This window comes from Puntigrus tetrazona, chromosome 2, assembly GCF_018831695.1.
Source record: "Puntigrus tetrazona isolate hp1 chromosome 2, ASM1883169v1, whole genome shotgun sequence".
Lineage (NCBI taxonomy): Eukaryota > Metazoa > Chordata > Actinopteri > Cypriniformes > Cyprinidae > Puntigrus > Puntigrus tetrazona.
In genome coordinates, this window is record NC_056700.1 from 4,398,520 (window position 1) to 4,423,048 (window position 24,529).

The following is a 24,529-nucleotide window of genomic DNA, read 5'->3' on the forward strand; positions in this document are numbered from 1 at the left end:
TACTTCCAGTGATTTTAATAGCGTTGCACAGCTATTGATGTAATCTCTTCCTTCCTATTCCGATAAAAAAAGAAAGAAAGGAAAAAACTCCTTTTTTCGAAAACAATGCATTTTTATTTAGGACATATAGTTTCTTGTGTTTTGCACGTGTTTCTTGAATACAACAACTGAAGTGGCTTTCAAACTATTACCGAATAATCACGTTATGTTTATATGATCAAAATAATCAAACTTGTAACTTTAATCTCGAAATCTGTAAAGTGCTTCTAATTGCGTATTAAAAAAAAATCCAATTATATAGTCTGTATAAGGACCTTTCACAACAAGCACGTTGCAATTAAGCAAAACACAGACAAATTGTCTATTCAGACCAAGTGTAAAATCAGTATCCTTTGGGCTGAACTTCAAGATCAGGATTGTAATTAGACTGTATTACTGTAATTAGACTGCTAGACAAATCACAGATATTAGCACTTACTGAACACTTAGTCTCCTCTTGGAAGCCTGGTTCAGCTTGAGCACTTGATCAGACTGATAATAACTACGCTGGTAAACCAGAGTTGTGGTTGGCTTTGGGTTTGTTAGTAACGACATTAACCTGGCTAAAACCATGCAATTAACACCTTTTCTTGAACCCCGTCCGCTACCATTGATGTCCGTTGCCTCTCTTTAGGTATTTTAGACATCCGTGGTATATTCTATTTGCATGTATGTTAAGATGTCACTGAGCACACGCAGAGGTGCAGTGGACAATAACACACTAGTGCAAGTGTGCAAAATAATATTCACATGAAATGAAGCTCCATTAGTGAGCCGAACCCCGCCGAGGAATAAAACAGCTTAGGGGATCAGCCTTCTCCCAGTGCAATCTTCACAGCAGGTTACTGATTGAGGAGAGGGCAGAAGATGATGTCAAGCAATATTGCCAGGCAATTAAAGGCTTTGAAACCAGTTGTTAAAAATCTGTTTTCCACTCACGTTGTTTTTTTTTTTTTTGATGCTCTTGATTCAGAGATAGTAGTGGTGAGGACAAAAAGTAATTCTATAAGAAGCCAAAGAGTCGAGCAAAGCGAGGCACAAGCTAAAAATGATTTGAAGGTGACCTGCACTAATTAAGTTGCTCAACTTTCTTCAGTTGTGTTCTGTTTTTTCATCCATAATGGCAGCACAGCTGAAAAGTTTTCTTGAGTATGCATTACCTTCAGCTTGAGGTTAAATGGAGAAATGTAAAGAAAAAAAAAACTAAATAAGTACAATTTGCCTTGATCATCGTTTCCTGGCTTAATGCATCTTGTTGCTTCACTGGACTTACGGAGGATGGTCAGCAAATTGGATTTTTGCCTAAATATCGATATTTTGGCCAATAGTTGATGCCAGTGGTGATATATTTCCTGCGTTCTCAGATTGAATGTACTGATCCAAAACACTGCTGATGTGAGCTCATCACTAGCACACCCTGAGCACATGTGAATTATTTATATTATTGGCATGACATGGTATAATGTTTTTCATATTGGGTCAGTGTTTAGATTTGATTTGAATTATCTGCTGATTCCGGTAATGCTTTAAAAAATCTAGTTCATTCCTAAGGGCGAGGTTTGGAGATAGAGACATGGAAGTTACTGTAGGTGTGAAAAGTACAGACAGACTGCATTTATTTGTTCTATGATGGCAAAAGAGACCAATGTATTGAGCACTTTCTAAAGAAAGAGGAAAGCTAGACGTCCTGCCCATCACACGCTTAAAGGAATAGTTCACCCAAAAAAACCCAAAATATTTTTAAAAGATAGACCAATGGAGCTACGATCAACTTGTGATGTTTTTGGGAAAGGGTGGAGTGTAACGCTGACTCTTCTGCCCCTGAAAGCCCTCTGTCCCAAACCTTCTGAACACCGATGGATGAGAGCTGAACCCTGGAATAAAAACTCCTTCTAGCACTGACTTCCTGTCAGCAGTTTTTGCTATACTCTAACAAAGTTACTTAGATCACATTTTGTCTCGTTTGACTGACTAGAAATTTGTACAAACAACCTAATAAAAGCATCTGTGTGCGTGCGGCAGATGAGGAAATCTAAGAACAAGAACAAGAGGACAACATAACAAAACACGACAAGAACTGTTTCAAAAGCCATGTGGGTGATGTTGTCAGCTGACTTTACCTGCCCGTGGTTCATCAAAGTGCAGTGCGGTTCTTGAATCATTTATCTTGCAGAAGCAGCTATTGTAGCCCTTTTGCGGGCTGCTGAGACCCCCTTCAGAGGCAATTGGGTGCTGACATTTTTCCCAGACCCCCTGTAGACTATCAGAGCTAATCATAATTAAACGTAAGGGCATGCCAATGTATTCACAGTATTTTTGATAGTTAAATGTCAGTATCTCCTGCTGCGTGTGCTGTCAGAACCAGTGGACCACACCCAGTCCTTTCTGCCAATGTACTCTATGATGCTTGCGCACTTGCACTTCAGAAAAAATCTTTTCTTTTGCCCATGCACAAAAAACGACCACAATGACATCCAAAATATCTTCTGCCGTATTTGTAGAGAGAGTGAAGTGTTGAAGAAATTGATAACTCATTTTGGTGCTCTAAGTTTTATGATCAATACACCATCTTTTTCATATTTTAGCATGGCGCCTGTGATTGCAATTTAAGCCACTGCAGCTCTTTCATTGATGTTGGCTTAGCAAAGTCTTTGGGTAAAAGTTGTTCAGCTAACAAACAGACTTCCATGACTGGTCCTTTTTGTACAAGATATTGCACAGTTAATATCTTTAACTTAATTTAATTAATTTATGCTATTGAACAATTCTTCATGTTGGTAGCTTTTATTCTGTTGTATGTACATTTTCTCTCTTGTGCTTTTAGCATCTTTATAAAAGTTTTGTCCCAGATAAAATCAGGTTAGATACAGTGCCCTTCAGTTCATCTTAACTCTATCACAAACACTGTTATGTTGTAGTTCTCTTATAAACTGCAATGGGCTGTGGATGATGTTTTTTGTTTTTGACCGCTTACACACAAAATCTTCACTTGTCACACAATTTCTGGAAGCTGATTCTCTAACACACACCAATATCACACACTTTGATTCACCTTTTGCAAAACACAACACACATTTTTTAACACACACAAATCTAACATGAATTGTTATTACGGTAAAGGTGTTTGCAAATGTTCGCTTTTGAGATGCGTTTGTGATATTGAATGCTGTTTTGATGTGAGTATTTTTTGTGTATGAAGCTTTGAAAAAGTAAGCAGTAAAAAAACTGTTGCGCACAGATCCCTACTACTTCAGAAATCTTTGGGGAAAAATTAAACCAATCCAGGGATATTTGACATACTTTGGGACACATATTCTAATAAGAGTCAACAATACATTTAGGTGCTCACAGATGAGATGAGTTTTCAGGAGTTTCTTGCATGTTGTCAGGAATTTGTATCTCTGGATCAGATTTGGAAGAACGGTCCACCGGCAAGGAACAGTGAACGAGAAGGTTCTGGAACGTGATTTTTTCATCACTCTTTGATGGTATCATGAGCTTCTGGAAGGACAATACGGTTGTTCTCTGCACAGACATCAGTGTCTTGAACTTGAAGCAAGCAGCAACTGATAGCCATTGCATAGAGACAAGGAGAGGTGTAACGTGGGCTCTCTTGGTCTGATTGAACAGGCTGCACATTCTGCATCATTTGTTGAGGTTTGATTACACACCCTGGAAGTCCAGCCATAAGAGCGCTGGAATAGTCCAATCTAGAAGTGACAAGGAATCGGTGAGGGAGTGCTCGTACTGATGGTGCGCAATGAAAAACCTCATGACCATGCCACGCAAAGCCAAACCCAAGATTTCTATTTGGGATTATCGTTGATGATCCAAGCATAATGGTGAACCACCAGAGTGACTGGGAAGCAAATAAGTTTTGTCTTTATATGAATTTGAAGGTGATGTTTGTATGCGTGCGTATGTGTATATGTTACAAATAATTGAAGACGCAGCATTATTGAAAATTAATGCGCACACAGGGTGGTGATGCTGAGAGTGTGCGTTAATTTTCAATAATTCAAGGGTATATTGTCAATTATTTATTGAATACAGTGGCATTGTTGACTTCTTGATTTGAATTGGTCGACACATGCTTATGTATAATGTGATCTCTTTACAGAATATGACATCCTTACAATATCCTTACAGTATTCTGTATCTGGTCTATAAAGAATGTGTTCTCAGAAGAACACAAAACATTTAAAACATGCTGTCTTAGTCAGGTTTGACCAGGAAAGTACAAATAAACCGACATGTACACACTGCTATTGTCATTACGTATTGTCTGAGCACATGTACATTCTCAATAGCTTTTCATTCACATGCATTTCTAAAGCACAATCATTTCTATTTGCATTTTTATAGTGCATGCAATTCTACATATTGTTGTAAATGTTTGTTAGGGTTTGCATGTTTTATCACAACTTTTATGCACTTTTGTCGGGGACGAGGGTTCTGCTGATAAACGTTTCGTGATTCTTTCCATATAGCAAACCGATGGCTTTTGAATGCTTGTTCTGTGCACATTTTTTTCCTCAGCCCTGCATTTGGATGATCTGAGGACTGTAGACCCATCCAAACAGATGTTCACCTGCCAGTCTTCATACTCTCCAAGGTTTGATGTCCACATCACATACATAAAACATTGGTAAGACCTTCACAGCTGTTGCTGTTGCCGAGAGGATTGGTGAGAAGGTCATATCCACACCTTGATTGTTGATAATAATAATACGTGTTTCTGAGGGACGATCTTCACACATCACATTTCATATGATGATAAAATATAGACAATGCACCGTGGCATATTCAGCTCGCAAGCTGTTTATGTGGTCTCATCCCAGCAGCTTGTGATCAGTGTTGCATAAAAAGATCCAGACCTGCCATCAACTTCTCTTCTAGCATCACTTCTTTTTTAATGCAGGTGTAAATAAAGTCCACACCAGTGTAGCCTCTGAGCACCACCTTCAGGCTGGTATGAGCATGCGCCCCAGTAATACTGGAATTACATTCAGTGTTTTCTTGTGTAATGTTATTGATATAAGTATCTGCCCTTAATAAACGTTGTCATAAACCGAACCAGTTCTGAGAATTCTGTCGAGTTTTGGGGAAAGGTTAACTCATCCATCGTGTGAAATAATTCTGGAATGCTTTAGTCTGCTGAGGTCTTCTCCAGAAAGTAAATGCAGGTATTGTTATGTCTTCTTTCTTTCACACAGTTTCACATACTGAATATCCTAGTTTTCCTATTAAGAAGTATCTTTGTAATGATTAAATAATCGACTGGCAATTTCTTTCTTTCTCTCGGTCCTGGAACTATGCATTATGTCGTACACGTGAGATGTCGTAGCTAATAACAATCGATTGATAAACTATAAAACAAGCTCAAGTCATAGTTTAGTCCCGTGTATTTGAGCACCGTCTCGAGGACACGCCCACAGCCAAACAGATCGTATCATCAGCCGTGATCAGACGCGTGCTTTATACCTTACCCTTTAAAGTCAGTTCTCATTTCAGAAACAAAATTCGATCTCTAATATGTGAATTAGAAGTTAAACTATTCTGCAACAGACCGGCCCTGAAACCGAAAGTGAAAGTCGCTGGAGAGTTTGGTGAGTACTTTCATGAAGGTACGGTTCTCGTGATCGTGTAGTGGATTGTTTAAAATGACAAAACAGCAAATGTGTAAAAGTATGTCTGAAGACGATGTAGACATCTCCCCGTTTGACCAGAGGTGTATTATTAGCGGGTGTGGAGTGCTACATCCGGGTTTCAGTGGCGGATTCCGCTGGAGTGTGGTATTTGCCACAAAGAGATGTTTCATGTACCACTGAAAACTGTGTGACATCCACAGCTCTGACAAGCCGCTATCTGCCGCAGTATAATGTCGATACTGAACATAATTGATTGTGATTTCTTTTAAACATATGCTATAGGCCGTCTATATCGGATCTAATACAGCAATCATGAGGTTTTCTGTCTGTCTCGTGTCGATGTGTTGATACAGAATGACTTGCAGTAGGCTAATACCTACTCAAAACTCAAAATATAACTTCTGCTATTTACATACTGACAGTTCAGTTATGCTTTGTTGATATTTGGACTATTCTGGCCTCAAAAACAGATGTGCCACAAACTGACTGTATTTTATTATTATTATTATTATTATTATTAGACTTTTTAATTGGCATTATTAAAATAACTGATTGATTAGAAATGATTTCCCCTGTTTATGTTAATACAATTATTTAATAAAATATTATTATTATCATTATTATTATTTTAAACCATATATTTACAATATAGGCCTACATATTACGATACATAGGCATATAGTGTGGAATGGTTGTGACGTCAACATCTGGAAAGTCTGGTTTCATGTTGTTCTACTGATATAGATGTAGATCAGACAGAGCAGCATGATGGACCAGTGACTTTAATATATATATATATATATATATATATAAACACATTTGAGATCTCAGAGGTCAGAGAGAGACTTGATATATGATTTTGTTGTTGAATGAATTATTGTTAATATTAAAAATAATTTAAAAAAAAATATATATATATATATATATATATATATATATATATATATATATATATATATATATATATATATATATATTTTTTTTTTTTTTTTTTTTTTTTTTTATTCATCAGAAATGTGCCTTATGAGCCATATTTATCAGCCCCGGTGGTGATATAGGATAAAAGGACTTTTTGCAATGCATGCTGGTTAGGACTTTTGTCCTTCATGAGACAGCCCTGTGCCTTAAGAGCGAGTCTTGAGAAGTTGGTTTGTGTGAGATGCATGATGCTTAGAAATGCGATTATTTTCATAATAAATAACAAGCATTTTCTGTGTTTTGTCAATCATATTTATTATCATATGATATAATCCTGTTTATTATAGCAACAAAGCACATGGGTGTGAATCATGAAAAGTCCCACTGACTAATCCACTATGAGAAGGTTCACTATGATGAACTGCTTTTTCTTCACTCCTCCACAGCCGCCGACTTTCGAGACGAGACTTAAATTCCAAATAACTTTCTTTTCTATCGCCAATGTGTAAAAATATAAACATAGCGCAAAAAAAATAAAAACACATATTCAAATATAGTGAGAACATTCACTAAAAAATAATTATACATTTTTGAGAAAATGAACGGACACAAAAAAGTAGTATTTTAAAATTATAGTTTAATATAAGGACTTGCGATTTCTATACCTTCTTTCTCAAACCGACTGCTGAAAAACGGTTTAATTTTGTGATTCCAAAAATGTGAAAAACGTTATTGTCAAAACGACTCAATGTGTTTTCTCTGATCTGATAGCTATGCTGGTGTGAAAAGACCTGCTCTAAACGCTCTCCAAAACACTTCAGAGACTGATTTACGTAAGTACATTTTAAATGTTAAAATGATAAACGTGTGAAAACATATCATAGGCTATAAGACAGCACTAATGCAACACACATCACGGGAGTTAAGTAGCCAAATGTCTCTTTATTTATAATTGTATTAATTTTAACCGCTAATCTAAAACTGTTCTTAGTGAAGAGATGGAGAACAGAAACACTGTGTATCCAGCAGCTAGCTCTGCGTCTGAGAAAAGTGACCAGTCCATGGAGTTTCCTCCTCGATTCAGTGAAGGAGCGGTGACCTCTGACACCAGGTAAGACAAAACTTTAATACTAATTATGTTATATTAAGGTATGGCCGAACACCGACTCCTGGCCTATATAAGTGAAATGCATATTTATCATGCATTTTTAGTTCAATACAAACATATGTTTAAAATCTGTAGGAATTATGACAACAATCACATATCTCACACAGAGTTTGCACTGTTGTAGTGTTTGAAAATATCCACGCATAATTTTACACATAACGCCATATATAAAAATAAAGCATTTTAGAAGAAAACGCAACGAATCACGGTTGTTTCAACCAATCAGCGTGAAGCTGCGTCATCAGCAAGTCAGTCCCCATTGAGCTTTTGGGGAAAAGCAACCGTTCTCGCTCAGCTGACTCACTGTTGCAAGAGATTTTTGGAATGTCATCGTGACGTCAGAGAAAGGCAGACCGCCCTTCGGACACACTTCTAACTAGCATTGTCTTGCACAATCTGTTCCTCAAAGATTTATCTCGTCTAAGAAGTGTTAGTCTTAACAGTTATTGATTATCATCACCTGTGCCTCGTTCCATTTTTGTTCAATTATTTTGTAAATAGATTAAATCAAAGCAAGCTTATTCATTTTCCAACAATCTCTATTACGTAAAGAGCTGATGCAAGACATTTTAGCATTTGGGCAGATGCACCACGGGCTCATTGGAAATACCTACCTCTTCCTGTATTTCTGCAAAATTAAAAAATCGAATCATTGCAGTTTCCAGTTCAAGTGAACACTGGAGGCAGTAAAACTCTTTATTCCTTTTCACACAAAGTATGACATGTAGGTCCACAGCTTCGATTCATGAAGCCTAATTTTCACAGAATTTCTTGACAAATATTATGTTATGAGCTCAAAACTGTTTTGCATGCTGCAGGATTTGAAAACTGATACTTTAACTGATATATTAAAACACGAGTAAAGTATAAAAATAAAGTATAAACATAATAAAGTATATGCATATGTATGCTGTTTATAATGAATGCCAATAGCCTAATTGATGTTTTATTTTACAGTTAGCTATAATGTTTATATTTATTAATATTTTAATATACATATAGATACATAAAACAGTATAGCTTAATTGTTTGCAGTGACAAAGTTAATGGGTGTTTTTGCTGTAAAATCAGTCTCTCTTTTTAATGAGTAGGGTTGGGTACCTTTTACATTTTTATCGGTAACGTTACCAGTATTGTATAATTTTTTTGTACTTTACTCTCTGTGTAACGGCAAAAAAAATTCAGTGGAAAAACTCTCAATTTGAACATTTTAAACATTATTTTGAACAAAATTTGTGTATTTGTGTAGTAAACAAAACCGTGTCTCCACATTTCATACATATGCTGTAGAGCTAAATGGAACATGCAGGATTCACATTAAACCGTCTTTTGCGTTTTAATATTTACATTCAGTAGTTCATATGAGTCAAAGTGACAGACCTTCTTTTATTCATCCAAAAAAATGTGCATTTTGCATTTATGAGGTCACACGCTGATGTTGGACGAGAAGGCCTGGCTCTTAGTCCCCGCTCTAATTCATCCCAAAGGTGTTCTATCGGGTTGAGGTCAGGACTTGTCAAGTTCATCCACACCAGACTCTGTCATCCATGTCTTTATGGACCTTGCTTTGTAGAGCCCAGTGGTGGCATGCTGTATATCATTGCATCCAACACTTTGCATTGCACTTGGTGATGTATGACTTGGATGTAGCTGCTTGGCCATAGAAACCCATTACGTGAAGCTTTCTGGTCTTGAGCTAGTCTGAGGGCCACATGAAGTTTGGAGGTCTGTAGTGATTGACTCTGGCCACCTCTTAACATTATGCACCTCAGCATCCACTGACCCCGCTCCGTAAGTTTACGTGGACTACCACTTAGTGGCTGAGTTGCTATCTTATACGACAGCTGACAGCTAACTGTGGAATATTTATGAGCAAAGGAATTTTACGACTGGATTTGTTGCACAGGTGGCACCTATCACAGTTCCACACTGGAATTAACTGAGCTCCTGAGAGCGACTCACAAACTTTCACAAATGTTTGTAAAAACAGTCTGCATGCCTAGGCTCTAGATTTTACACACTTGTGGCCATAGAAGTGATTGGAACACTGATTGGAACATCCTATTATTTGGATGGGTGAATGAATACTTTTGGCAATATAGTGTATGTCACAGGATCTCTCTCCCTCTGTCTCTGTGTAACACATGCGATCACATGTGTTCTGAGGTGATGTAATTTGGTGTTGATTGATTTAATGGGAGTTGGTACTCTGTACTACCGACCCAATTCAGTTACCCTTAAAAGTACAGAGTTTGGTACCCAACCCTATTGATTCTCTTGTTTTCAAATAACGATGGTTTCTGCTGCCACATTTATCAACTTGCAGTCTAATAATTTTGTTGGGTAGATCACACGATACGACATTGCACTAGAGTGAATAAACTTTATATGAACTTTGTTAAACTACAGTTCAACAAAACAGCTCAAATAAGTTAAAACGGCAGAGCTGTATAATCAAATATGCTTTTATGGCACTTTTGCATTTGTTAACACTGTTTAAGGATATGATTGATGAAGGGGATATTTCCAACATGAAACAGCATTAAAATTTATTAGATATTTAAATTATGTACCACTGCAATATGCACCTGGAGCAATGTAATACCAACACAGCAATACCTGCCAATTAACTTAACAATAAAAGGTTGCTTACTAAACCCACATACTGGTGCATATCATTGGAGATTTCACTTCAACACTGCTGCAAAACAACGGTGCTGTATATTTCCGTATTGTACATCCATATTTCAGTTGAGCCTGGGTTGGGCAGGTAACAGCCTAGTTGTACAGCTCCCATTTGTTGGATGTACATATCCTCTGTTATCAATTTGACATATGTCTGCTTTAATATAGCTGGTATATATATATATATATATATATATATATATATATATATATATATATATTCCAAACATAGGCTATATTATACATAGATCATGCCTTTGATAATTCAAATATAGATCAAAGATCATTAGTACAGTCTTCAAAGACTTCTTGAGTTTCATTTAACAGTAAAACAGAAATCAAACCTTTTATGTGGGCTAAATCAGGTTTTATACAGTTGTGCAACAGTTGTGGAGTTCTGTGGCAAGTAAAACAAAACCTCTCAACTTTCATCTTGATTACATTTTGGTCATGTCTGTTTTAATAAATGTGTCATTCCATATTGATGGAAACAAAAATTCTTAAAAGTTTACTCTCTACTTAAATAATAATTACAAAAATAATGCTGGAAACTAAAATAGAATGCTTAAAAATGTATACTGTTCACTCTTGGCAAACCTTTATGTTTAAACCTTAAAATTCTTCATTAACATGTTTTTCATGTTTGTGTTTCCATTTTGAGAGCTGATCTTGATCTGACAACATCAGTACAGTCTTCAAAGACTTCTTGGTCATGTCTACTTTTTTTAAAAAAAAGGGGTCATTTCACATTAAACTAAAAAAAAAATTTACTCTCTACAAAAATAATAATTGCATATATAATGCTCAAAATTAAAATTGAATGCTTAAAAATGTATACTGTTCACTCTTGGCAAACTTAATGTTTTATTAAAAATCTGTTTCTTTAGTGAAAATATGGATGATCTGATCCAGGATCAGTCCAGATGTGGATCTTGTGAGCAGGTACTAAGTGATTCAGTCTCTATCACATGTGGACACAGTTTCTGCAGTCAGTGCATCAGTTTCTACTGGGATCAGTCAAGACTGCCAGAGGACTTTGACTGTCCTCTATGCATAAAGAGATCTAGAACACATCCTGTTCTACCGATGCCAGTCTTTAACAAACTAGCAAGCCTGCAGGTGGAGTCTAGAGACCTGAAAAGAGTCAAAGAAAAGCATAAAACCAGCATGAAGGACAGGTATGAGAGTTTATTTGAGGGAATCAAACACAAAGAGAATGAAACACTCCTCAACAGGATCTACACACAGCTTTACATCATAGAAGGAGAGAGTGATGGAGTGAATGAAGAACATGAGGTTTTACAGATGGAGAAAACTGCCAGAACTCAACCCGCAGAACACACTTCCATCTACTGCAATGACATCTTTAAAGCCTCACCTGAACCAAAATGTGAGGAGAAAGACAAACTCAGGGTTGTTCTTACTAAAGGCATTGCTGGAATTGGAAAAACCATCTCTGTGCAGAAGTTCATTCTGGACTGGGCTGAGGGAAAAGCCAATCAGGAAGTAGATTTCATGTTTTTGCTTCCTTTTCGAGAGTTGAACTTGATTCAAGATCATAAGTATAGTCTTCAGAAACTTCTGATGGACTTTCACCCTGAACTTCAAGATCTGGACTCAAAGATTTATGAGGAATGCAAAATTGTGTTCATCTTTGATGGTCTGGATGAAAGCAGGATTCCACTGATGTTTACAGACACTCATAAAGTTTGTGACGTTACAGAGACTTCATCAGTGGGTGTGTTGATGTCAAACCTCATGAAAGGAGAGCTGCTTCCCTCTGCTCTCATCTGGATCACCTCTAGACCAGCAGCAGCCAATCAGATCCCCTCTGAGTACATCAACCGTCTGACAGAAATTCAGGGATTCAATGAGTCTCAGAAGGAAGAATATTTCAGGAAGAGAATCAGTGACCAACATCAAGCCAACAAGATCATCTCGCACATCAGAAGAGCAAGAAGCCTCCACATCATGTGCCACATCCCCGTCTTCTGCTGGATCTCATCCACTGTGCTTCAGAAACTCCTGGAAAAAGATCTGAGTGCAGAAATTCCTCAAACTTTGACTGAAATGTACATCCACTTCCTCTTGATTCAGATTAACATGAGGAACCAGAAGTATGAAGAGAGAGATCCAGAGAAACTCATGGAATCCAACAAAGAAGTGATTGTGAAACTTGCTCGAGTGGCTTTCAGACAGTTGATAAAGGGCAATGTGATGTTCTATGAGGAGGACTTGAGGGAGAGTGGCATAGACGTCACTGATGCCTCAGTGAATTCTGGGATTTGCACTGAGATCTTCAAGGAGGAATCTGTGATTCATCAGAGGAAAGTCTACAGTTTTATTCATCTGAGCATTCAGGAGTTTCTTGCTGCTTTTGACGTGTTGAACTGCTACTTAAGCTGTACAATGGAGACCCTTAAGGTTTTTGATTCAATGCATTATCTGCATAAAGGAGCAATAGATAAAGCCATTGGTAGTGAGAATGGACAGCTGGATCTGTTCCTTCGGTTCCTTCTGGGCATCTCACTGGAGTCCAATCAGAAACTCTTGCAGTACTTACTGACACACACAGAGAACAGCTCAGAGAGCATCAGGAGAACTTCACAGTACATTAAAGAGAAGATCAAAGATGGAAGTGAACTCTCCACTGAAAGGTCCATCAATCTGTTCCTCTGCCTGCTGGAAGTAAAAGATCGGACTCTGTCCGGAGAAATTCAGGAGTTTGTGAAATCAGAAAAGAAGCTTTCTCCTGCTCAATGCTCAACAATTGCCTACATGCTTCAGTTGTCAGAGAAGGCGCTGGTTGAGTTTGATCTGAAGAGATACAACACATCAGATGAGGGTAGAAGAAGACTGATACCAGCTGCAAGCAACTGCACTAAAGCTCTGTGAGTACACCATAGTATTACAGTGGGATATTTTGCAAAGTAAAAAACAATGCCTTTTTGTTTGGGTTTTTTAAGTTAAAGGGTTAGAAAATTTGAAACAAGAAAATTATGTAATTTGTAATTATGAAATTAATTACTCATCCTTTTGTTGTTCTAAACCTGTAAGACATTTGTTCATCTTCAATGCACAGATCTATGCACAGATCTATTAATTCAAATGTCACAAGATATAAACGAAAGGGTGTGTGCTCAGAAAAAAATGTTTGTCAGAGCATGTGAATAAAAATGTTTTTTTAGCAAACTTTTGTAAAAAAAAAAAAAAATGTACGGCTGTAAAATGCATGCAAATAATATATTTGATTTGGCTGACAGTTAAAAGATGATAAAGATAAAAAGCAGTAATAATCCACTAAAGTAGCCACTGGACTGATAGATCAAACATTCACATTTAAAATGGTCATAATGCATTCTCCTACATACAGATCTATACAGTGATATGAGGTTGAGTAAATGATTAGAATGAAACTTTTATCAGTGAATTATACCTCTAATGCCTGTTTGAATAGGATAAATAATAATATAAAAAAAACACTGACAGCATATTTGCATACTCTTCCTCCTAGATTTGCTGACTGTAAATTCACTGCTCAGTATTGTGAGAGTTTATCATCAGCTCTTCAGTTCTCAAACACTGGCCTGAGAGAGTTGGACCTGACTAATAATGATCTGCAGGATTCAGGAGTGAAGCTGCTATTTGATGGATTGAAGAGTCCAAACTGTCAGCTACATATACTGAGGTATTTATAAGGATTTAGCCATTTATTGACTATTGTGTGAGCAGTTATCTCAATGCTGGCATGTACTAAATAACTTTACATTTACATTTAGATTTGTATTGACACAGGCCTAAACTTTTAACCAAAAAAAATGTCTTATAAAATGTACCAGGGGTTTAATACATTATTGCATAACATTTACATTTTCTTTTTTTATGCAGTACATAAGCAGTTCTAAATGTTCAAATAAAAATCTGTGTTTTTCATACAGATAGTGCATAATCTTAATTTATTTCTGAAACATTAGACTAGCACTAGGTTAATTCTCCTGAATGATTACATCAAAATGTCGTTTGCATGCCAAAGAGTGTTCTTCTGTGTGCCATATGTTGTCGACCTCTTATACTTTGGTAACAACACGTAAAGAAGGACCCTGCATAATAAATATGTCAGGAAATCTTAGTAGATGTTTACTGCATTTGGTTAAAAGGGGTAAGGGGTGGTGAACAAATTTGAAACTAAATATTTATTATTTTATCCATAATGACAATCAGCAATGGTGTCAATGATAACAGATACAAAATACCCGCATATGACATAAACTTTAGTTTCACCACATATTATGTGATGTACTTCTGCATTTGGTCACATGCTTTACTGACCACCCCTTAATATATTAAAGCATATATATTAAATATACATTATATAAACATTTTTTAAAGTATGAATTAATCTAGTATTAATCTGGTACTAACTACTGAACCTTTCGTGTTGTGACATTCCTAGTACTGATGTACAATCAAGCATATTAAACTTGCTGTGTAATGCTTTCCCCCTCATTGTTCTGTTCAGATTGCACCGCTGTAATCTCACTGGTCAGTCCTGCGAAAATGTGTCATCAGATCTACAGTCCTCTAACTGTGCCCTGAGAGAGCTGGACCTGAGTAACAATGACCTGCAGGATTCAGGAGTGAAGCTGCTCTCTGATGGACTGAAGAGTCCAAACTGTCAGCTGCAGATACTGAGGTTTGTAAAAAGAGTGTTTTGCATATATTTGGGTGAAGAGTGCTGGGCTGCCTCAGAAGAAATCTAGACCACTGGCACATTGCTGTTTAGTTGTTTTTTTAGTCAAAGTCTTTAAGATTACAGGCAGGTGGGTTTGATCAAGGCTGGATCTAAATAATGCAGGGAAATTGATCTCTAGGGCCAGAGTTGAGCACCCCTGCCCTACATAAAATTGTGTATCTAATTGTTTTCAATGGGAAACATCCTGTGGAACACTTATGGTCCTTTTTATCCAATGAGAAACCAAAAATGTACCTTGCCCAGTTGTTTGTAGATTATCAGACTATTGATGTGTGTGTGTGTGTGTAGGTTGTCTGGCTGTATGGTGACAGAGGAAGGCTGTGGTTTTGTGTGTTCAGCTCTGAGTTCAAACCCTTCACACCTAAGAGAGCTGGATCTGAGCTATAATCACCCAGGACCATCAGGAGTCCAGCGACTTAGTGACAAACTGAACGATCCAACCTGCTCACTGGAGAAACTCAAGTATGTGAGGCAGTAACAGATGTCATGCTGTGTGTTATGTAGTAGAGTATGAACATGCTTGTGTCTTAAAACAGAAATTTATAGAATACAGTGTACATATAAGAACATTGTCAGCCATTTGTGTTGTGCTTCCGTTTTAAAGGCTTCAGGTCTCAGGAAAAGTGGGTATCACGTCTTGTGCAATTAGGTATCTAGTGAATTGGCTTTAGATGAAGCCTACTGAATGCAATAAGACTTAAAAAAAATCAATTAATTACTGGCATATAGGCTGGCACACAGAGTGCACACAAAAACGGACTGAAACACACTTGAATTCCAAATAGACAAAATGATATACTAATAATATACTCAGCCATCTTCTAGGAGCTAATCCATTATTCCAATAATGAAAAGGAAGATTAATAAAACTTAAAGTTTTCAAATAAGAATGACAGTGCAGATGTTAGCGCTGTTAATAAAACATATGCTATAGTATACTGATTTGACAAAAGTGAGGAGAAATGATGCAAAGCTAAAATAAACAAAAAAGGATATTTCTTTTTATTATGCAGATAAAACATGAAAAAGTGCTAGAAAAGGAGGGATAATTAGAACAGTCTGTAGCCACATTTGGAATATATGTGTATATGTGTGTGTCAAGTGAGTTTATGTTTTTGTATTTTTTGTGTGTGTTTATAGTGTGGAACATGCAGCAGATTTCAGGATTACAGCAGGACTACGGAAGTGTAGGTCTAAACACACAGATGGTGATAGTTGTTTTGTATGTACTTCTCATCTCCCTTTTTGTGTTCAGATGCCTGTGACCTCACACTGGACCCAAACACGGCACACACTCAAGTCTTACTGTCTGAAGACAAGAAGATGGCAAAGCATGTGAAAGACCATCAGTCATATCCTGATCACCCAGAGAGATTTGAATGTCTTCAGGTTCTGTGTGGAGAGGGTCTGAGCGGACGCTGTTACTGGGAAGCTGAATGGAGCGGGACAGGGACAGAGATATCAGTGTCATACAAAGATATCAGCAGGAAAGGAGGAAGTGACTGTATGTTTGGATTCAATCAGAAGTCTTGGAATATAAGTGGCTTTTATAAACGTTTTATTGCCTGTCACAATAATACCAGCACTGATATACCTGCCCCTTTGTTTTCGTCTAACCGAGTAGGTGTGTATCTGGACTCGTCTGCTGGTACTCTGTCCTTCTACGGTGTCTCCGACACACACACACTCACACACATACACACATTCAACACTACGTTCACTGAACCCGTCTATGCTGGGTTTGGGGTTTATTATGACTCATCGGTGTCTTTATGTCACATACAGCAAGGATGTCAAACATGAAACATTTTTTTCCAACATATTTACAACATTCCTACAAACTATTAGAAGAAGGCATGCGTTTACTGCAGGACCCTTGGGGGGTTTCTTAGTGTTTCAGTGAAACTGTAGAGTTTAATAATTACATGGACATGTACTTACCACTTTAAACAGAGCTGTTGCGCCTCTGGTACCCTCTGCAGTGTACGCATGGAATCTGTCTTTAAAGGGTAGCCTATTGTTTTAATTTTAGGACAACTTTGATAAAAGTTTTTCATCCAGTTCAAATGCCGAGTATTGTATTTTTAAGTCATTTAGAATTTTATCTATAGCTACTGAATGAAATAATATAGTAAATCTTGTAAAATTAAAATAAAATGTTGAAATAGCGAAGTGAAACAGAAACCGAAAGTAAAATCTGACCGGGAAGAAGTCATAAAACAGCAGGACTGGCGAGCGGGACAGTTTGATCACAGTAAGTTATTCATTAAACACCAAAGGCATATATGTATATATACAAATCATTTCGTAGGTGTTGAGACAAACCGTTTTTAAATCTGGTTTTACGTCTGAATATAGCTGCTTTCTGATCGCGATGAAGCTGCTTTCACAAGAACCTGTTGGGACTTCTGCTTTTAAGAAATTCTATGAATTACATAGGCTATACATCCTGCCAATATCTCTATTTGAATTTATCTGCTAATTGAACCCGGTCTCAGTTGCGTATAAACTCTACGCCAAATAAAAACGAAAACTCAAAGATTGGCGTTGGTGTATATTACGCAGTTTTCACGTACATATGATACGCATCTACCCCATCGCGTAGCATATTGACGCCAAACTATTTATTAGCATTAATGAGATCAGGTTAATTACAACCACATCTGAATGATCGACCAGATGACCTTAAAACTAATTTTGTAAGCGCTGAAAACATTTCTGTATGACCAGTTACAGAAGTTATTATATTTCATCTCCAACATAACTTAAGATATCGGGTTGCTGGTCTTAACACGGTCATCTCTGATATCATTTCCATTCAAAACAAATAGCATGCATGACTTGGATCGCTGACAGGCTTAATATTTAACCTGCTAGACAGGATTGTCATTTTTCCAGGTCTCCTGTCTTTATTTCATTTGTATTTTATTTTATTTTATTTATATATATATATATATATATATATATATATATATATATGTGTGTGTGTGTGTGTGTGTGTGTGTATGATATTTATACATCTGACATATGATATATGTATAAAGCCACTGATAAGAGTCAAATCAAATTCAGGCTATATTATAGATCATGACTTTGATAATTTAATCATAGTCATTCAAGTCAATGAACATTGATTTGCTTTCCATTTTGGACTTTTGTCTGCATTCTTCATTAACATGTTTTTCATGTTTGTGTTTCCATTTTGAGAGCTGATCTTGATCTGACAACATACAGTCTTCAAAGACTTCTTGGTCATGTCTACTTTAAAAAAAGGGGTCATTTCACATTAAACTAAAAAAAAAAAGTTTACTCTCTACAAAAATAATAATTAAATATATAATACTCAAAATTAAAATAGAATGCTTAAAAATGTACACTGTTCACTCTTGGCAAACTTAATATTTTATTTAAAACCTGTTTCTTTAGTGAAAATATGGATGATCTGATCCAGGATCAGTCCAGATGTGGATCTTGTGAGCAGGTACTAAGTGATTCAGTCTCTATCACATGTGGACACAGTTTCTGCAGTCAATGCATCAGTTTCTACTGGGATCAGTCAAGACTACCAGAGGAGTTTGACTGTCCTCTATGCATAAAGAGATCTAGACCACATCTACAGATGCACAGAGTCTGTTACACACCAGCAGGCCTGCAGGTGGAGTCTAGAGACCTGAAAAGAGTCAAAGAAAAGCATAAAACCAGCATGAAGGACAGGTATGAGAGTTTATTTGAGGGAATCAAACACAAAGAGAATGAAACCCTCCTCAACAGGATCTACACACAGCTTTACATCATAGAAGGAGAGAGTGATGGAGTGAATGAAGAACATGAGGTTTTACAGATGGAGAAAACTGCCAGAACCCAACCTGCAGAAGACACTTCCATCTACTGCAATGACATCTTTAAAGCCTCACCTGAACCAAAATGTGAGGAGAAAGACAAACTCAGGGTTGTTCTTACTAAAGGCATTGCTGGAATTGGAAAAACCATCTCTGTGCAGAAGTTCATTCTGGACTGGGCCGAGGGAAAAGCCAATCAGGAAGTAGATTTCATGTTTTTGCTTCCTTTTCGAGAGTTGAACTTGATTCAAGATCATAAGTATAGTCTTCAGAAACTTCTGATGGACTTTCACCCTGAACTTCAAGATCTGGACTCAAAGATTTATGAGGAATGCAAAATTGTGTTCATCTTTGATGGTCTGGATGAAAGCAGGATTCCACTGATGTTTACAGACACTCATAAAGTTTGTGACGTTACAGAGACTTCATCAGTGGGTGTGTTGATGTCAAACCTCATGAAAGGAGAGCTGCTTCCCTCTGCTCTCATCTGGATCACCTCTAGACCAGCAGCAGCCAATCAGATCCCCTCTGAGTACATCAACCGTCTGACAGAAATTCAGGGATTCAATGAGTCTCAGAAGGAAGAATATTTTAGGAAGAGAATCAGTGACCAACATCAAGCCAATAAGATCATCTCGCACATCAGAAGAGCAAGAAGTCTCCACATCATGTGCCACATCCCCGTCTTTTGCTGGATCTCATCCAGTGTGCTTCAGAAACTCCTGGAAAAAGATCAGAGTGCAGAAATTCCTCAAACTTTGACTGAAATGTACATCCACTTCCTGCTGATTCAGATCAGCACAAGGAACCAGAAGTATGAAGAGAGAGATCCAGAGAAACTCATGGAATCCAACAAAGAAGTGATTGTGAAACTTGCTCAAGTGGCTTTCAGACAGCTGATGAAGGGCAATGTGATGTTCTATGAGGAGGACCTGAGGGAGAGTGGCATAGAAGTAATCGATGCCTCAGTGAATTCTGGGATTTGCACTGAGATCTTTAAGGAGGAATCTGTGATTCATCAGAGGAAAGTCTACACCTTCATTCATCTGAGCATTCAGGAGTTTCTAGCTGCCTTTCATGTGTTTTACTGCTATCTATGCAGTACAACAGAGACACTTATGGTTTTTGATTCAATGCATAATCTGCATCAAGGAGCAATAGATAAAGCCATTGGTAGTGAGAATGGACAGCTGGATCTGTTCCTTCGGTTCCTTCTGGGCATCTCAATGGAGTCCAATCAGAAACTCTTGCAGTATTTACTGACACACACAGAGAACAGCTCAGAGAGCATCAGGAGAACTTCACAGTACATTAAAGAGAAGATCAAAGATGGAAGTGAACTCTCCGCTGAAAGGTCCATCAATCTGTTCCTCTGCCTGCTGGAAGTAAAAGATCAGACTCTGTCCAGAGAAATTCAGGAGTTTGTGAAATCAGACTCAGAGAAGAAGCTTTCTCCTGCTCAATGCTCAACAATTGCCTACATGCTTCAGATGTCAGAGAAGGCGCTGGATGAGTTTTATCTGAAGAGATACAACACATCAGATGAGGGTAGAAGAAGACTATTACCTGCTGTGATAAACTGCACAAAAGCTTTGTAAGTATATTATTATGGAAAATTAAGCAATATATGCATGAAATGATTTAAAAGCAGTTCATAGCGAACAAATAAACAAATCATTATGGTTAAGAACATGGTAATACCTCTATAATATACTAAAGCTTGAAACTAAATGAAAAGTATACACAATGATTAACTGGACATCTGCATCTGTTCCTTGCTGTATAGACTCTCTGGCTGTAATCTTACTGATCGGTGCTGTGAGAATTTATCATCAGCTCTACAATCCTCAAACTCTGTCCTAAAAGAGTTGGACCTGACTAACAATGATCTGTGGGATTCTGGTGTGAAGCTACTCTGTGATGGACTGAAGAATCCAAACTGTCAGTTAGAAACATTAAGGTACTGATATGTTTATAAATAAATAAGAAAAAGTGAGTTCAGAAGAAAATTATGTTTTATATGTATGTGGAACTATTGTGCCTACTAATTAGCAAAATTACTAAACGAAGAATTGGTGTTATTGGTTTTAGCTGTTTTTGAAAAATCTGTTAAAATGAGATTAAATTAGTTTAATGTGTATATGTGTGTGTAGGTTGTCTGGCTGCATGGTGACAGAGCAAGGCTGTGGTTTTGTGTGTTCAGCTCTGAGTTCAAACCCTTCACACCTAAGAGAGCTTGATCTGAGCTATAATCACCCAGGACCATCAGGAGTCCAGCGACTTAGTGACAAACTGAACGATCCAAACTGCTCACTGGAGAAACTCAAGTATGTGTTTCATATATTTTCAAACATAATTTGATTGACTCTCTGTAGCTGATCTCTTTTCACATTTTGGGTTCGAATCAAAGTATATTTGCATCATTATGTGAGGTCCACCATGAGCAGGAGATGTTTACAAGTCAAGACAAACTCAAGACAAACTCTGAAAACAAGTCAAGACAAACTCTGAAAACAAACTCTCAAGACAAAAGGATGCCTGCTTCATTGTTTTATTCATGCATTGAATTCACTACCGGAATTACACATAGAGAGGACCTCTGGGAAAACCAAGTTACTGCTGGAAGCGCTGTTAGTGAAACCAGCAGGGGATGCTGAGACTGTGCTCCCCAACACAGTTTGAGTTAACCTTAGTTAATGCATTACCATTATCAATGAACAAAAGCTACATTTGCTACAGAGGTTATTAATCTTTTTTAAAATAATACAACTCTTAGTATATGTTAGCTAGAGCTCATTAAAAAACAGTTTATACCGTTTATACAATTTTATAAAAATGCTTTAAGGAAACTTGCAAAACACTTTCTCCGTTATTGATAGAAATTTCCATCTTCTAAAAGAGTGTTGAATGTCTGGATCAAAACACGATGAAAAACAGAAACAAATGTTAAAATAAATGGGGGTGTTGATAAAATCCATCTACCACGTATGTTTTAATCATTGCCCTGAATTCAATCCAGAAAGTCTTTGTTAAAGCAAAAAAATATATAAAATAAATCATGAAGCCAGAGTTAAGCATTTTGTTTGTTTTACTGTTTAGATCTAGAGGCTCTGTTATTTCTTTTGACATATTTCATGCTTAGATATAATTTCCTTTTTAAAAATTATTTTAAAAAAATTCTTGCTGTGACTGATAACTTAAAGAGTTAAAGTTATGTAAATGTGTGTTTTTTGTGTATCAGCAATATACAATGTTTTATAACGCATGTGTATTTTTATGTTTACAGTGTGGATCATGGAGGAGATTTTAGGATCCGAGCAGGGCTGCAAAAATGTAGGTCTACATATCACAAACTTATACATGTATTTATTTATTTGTCTGTTTGTTTATAATAAATGAAGAGTTTATTTCCAAAAACAGATAACTCCATCCGCTTATGGTGATTTGCTAAAACTGACTTGTCGTGGGGTTAAACTGCAATGCCTTAACAGCGGAGTTTAGACTGGCTATATGTTTAGAGTTTAGAATGTGCTATATGTAGAGAATAATGAACAATAATCAGTGTAATTTGTACATATGTAATTTATCATTTTCGCAAATGATCTCTTCAAATGTTTATCTCATTTTCTCTCATTCTTGTGCGTTCAGATGCCTGTAGCCTCACACTAGATCCAAACACAGTAAACACCCATTTGATTCTGTCTGAGGGATACAGAAAAGCGACATACGTTGAAGAGCTGCAGTCATATCCTGATCATTCAGAGAGATTTGAGCACCATCCTCAGGTTCTGTGTGGACAGGGTCTGACCGGACGCTGTTACTGGGAAGCTGAATGGAACGGGAGAGGGACAGAGATATCGATGACATACAAAGATATCAGCAGGAAAGGAGGAAGTGACTGTAGATTTGGATTCAATCAAAAGTCTTGGAATCTGAGCATTTTTTATAACAGACTCACTGTCTGTCACAATAATGACAGCACTGAGATATCAGCCCCTTCATCTTCTAACCGAGTAGGTGTGTATCTGGACTCGTCTGCTGGTACTCTGTCTTTCTACGGTGTCTCCGACACACACACACTCACACACATACACACATTCAACACCACGTTCACTGAACCCGTCTATGCTGGGTTTGGGGTTTATTATGGTTCCCCAGTTTCTCTGTGCTAGACTGAACAACAGACTGCAATTATGACTCGGACGGACTTAGATTTTGCACAGAACATAAAATTATGATAAAAAGATATCCTTAGACATCTCTCACTGAAACTCTGTCAATTAATGACTGCATTGTAAAAACAAATGGCTGATTTTAATGGTAAAGACTATAAAAATTCTACAGTAAAAACCTGTTAAATGGTTAATGGTAAATTCCTGTAAAATCTACAGGGAAAACCCATAAAGAGACATTCCCAGAATTCCCTGCTTTGCATTTAAAATGTTTAAATGTTTTTTCTTTCTCACTATGTTTCTTAGTTTTTCTCATCAGTTATGCTTATTAGCGTTGTATGTTACATGTAATGTTGTTAAATTAAAGTTATTGCATATTTCTGTTTAATGGTGGTGTTTACTGTTTGTGTGACGGAGGAAAGCTGAGGATTTAAGGTGAATTAAATGAGAACAACAAGCAAAATACACATCAGACATATGGCATTGCACTTTGTGACAAGACACTTGCATGCAGCTTGGCCTTGGAAACTTAACTAGGTTAAGGTGTAAGGGGTGGGTCAACAGTAATGAGATAATTTAATACAGATGTAATTGCATAGGCACTTATAAATATATAAGTACAATGTGAAAACGTATGTACACAATAAGTGCATTGTAACAGGTGATTAATTTAAATGCAAGTACATTTATTTTGTCAACATAGGAACATTAGATCATATTTGGAATTAAGAAGTCATAATGATGCAAACGAAGAACATTTTTATGTTTCTGAATCTTTAATCTCTCCCATATAAGCTCTTCTTGTTTTGTTTCATAGTCAGTTAGCATTATGCTAAGTTAGCAGGCTAAGCTCCTCTGTGCTAACAAGAGAGATGTTTCAAGACAATAAAGACAGTGTGGTAGGAGAAAGGTTTTGAACGCAACTGTGTAACCCTTTGTCTAGATTACATAGACTGAGTAGAATGTGATTATTGGCTTCGACACCTTATAAATGTGTGCTAATAGGGACTTGAGGCAGTTTCCAAGAAGGCTGGGGTTTTCTTTTGCATTATGCAGTTGTCTGGATATAATACATGGCATAAAATTAACGAGAGTGTTTCTGAAGGGTGCTTCTTAAGAGGAGTAAAGCTTCTTAAGACAGCTCAGAGTATAGTGAGCAGTATTGTTCCATTACGCCTTTCATAATCACTTCCACACTTCAGCTATGACTCTATCTATCTATCTATCTATCTATCTATCTATCTATCTATCTATCTATCTAATCATATTCATTTATCATGTTTACCTGTTCATTTCTCTGAGAA

At 37.0% G+C, this 24,529-nt stretch overlaps 2 protein-coding genes across 2 annotated transcripts; both read left to right on the forward strand.

The window, feature by feature from the left end:
- The first annotated feature begins 5,261 nt into the window (after positions 1 to 5,261).
- On the forward strand, positions 5,262 to 17,281 carry LOC122323876 (NACHT, LRR and PYD domains-containing protein 12-like). Its single transcript, XM_043217986.1, has 9 exons — positions 5,262 to 5,648; positions 7,380 to 7,441; positions 7,600 to 7,719; positions 11,349 to 13,352; positions 13,976 to 14,149; positions 14,981 to 15,154; positions 15,503 to 15,676; positions 16,355 to 16,401; positions 16,470 to 17,281. The coding sequence occupies exons 3-9, from the start codon at positions 7,607 to 7,609 to the stop codon at positions 17,015 to 17,017; spliced, it is 3,234 nt and encodes a 1,077-aa protein (XP_043073921.1). The 5' UTR covers positions 5,262 to 5,648; positions 7,380 to 7,441; positions 7,600 to 7,606; the 3' UTR covers positions 17,018 to 17,281.
- A 123-nt stretch (positions 17,282 to 17,404) lies between these two features.
- On the forward strand, positions 17,405 to 23,648 carry LOC122323886 (NLR family CARD domain-containing protein 3-like). Its single transcript, XM_043217998.1, has 6 exons — positions 17,405 to 17,468; positions 18,641 to 20,647; positions 20,840 to 21,013; positions 21,207 to 21,380; positions 22,340 to 22,386; positions 22,702 to 23,648. Exons 2-6 carry the CDS (start codon positions 18,648 to 18,650, stop codon positions 23,223 to 23,225), a joined length of 2,919 nt encoding a protein of 972 aa, XP_043073933.1. The 5' UTR covers positions 17,405 to 17,468; positions 18,641 to 18,647; the 3' UTR covers positions 23,226 to 23,648.
- Positions 23,649 to 24,529: the final 881 nt, after the last annotated feature.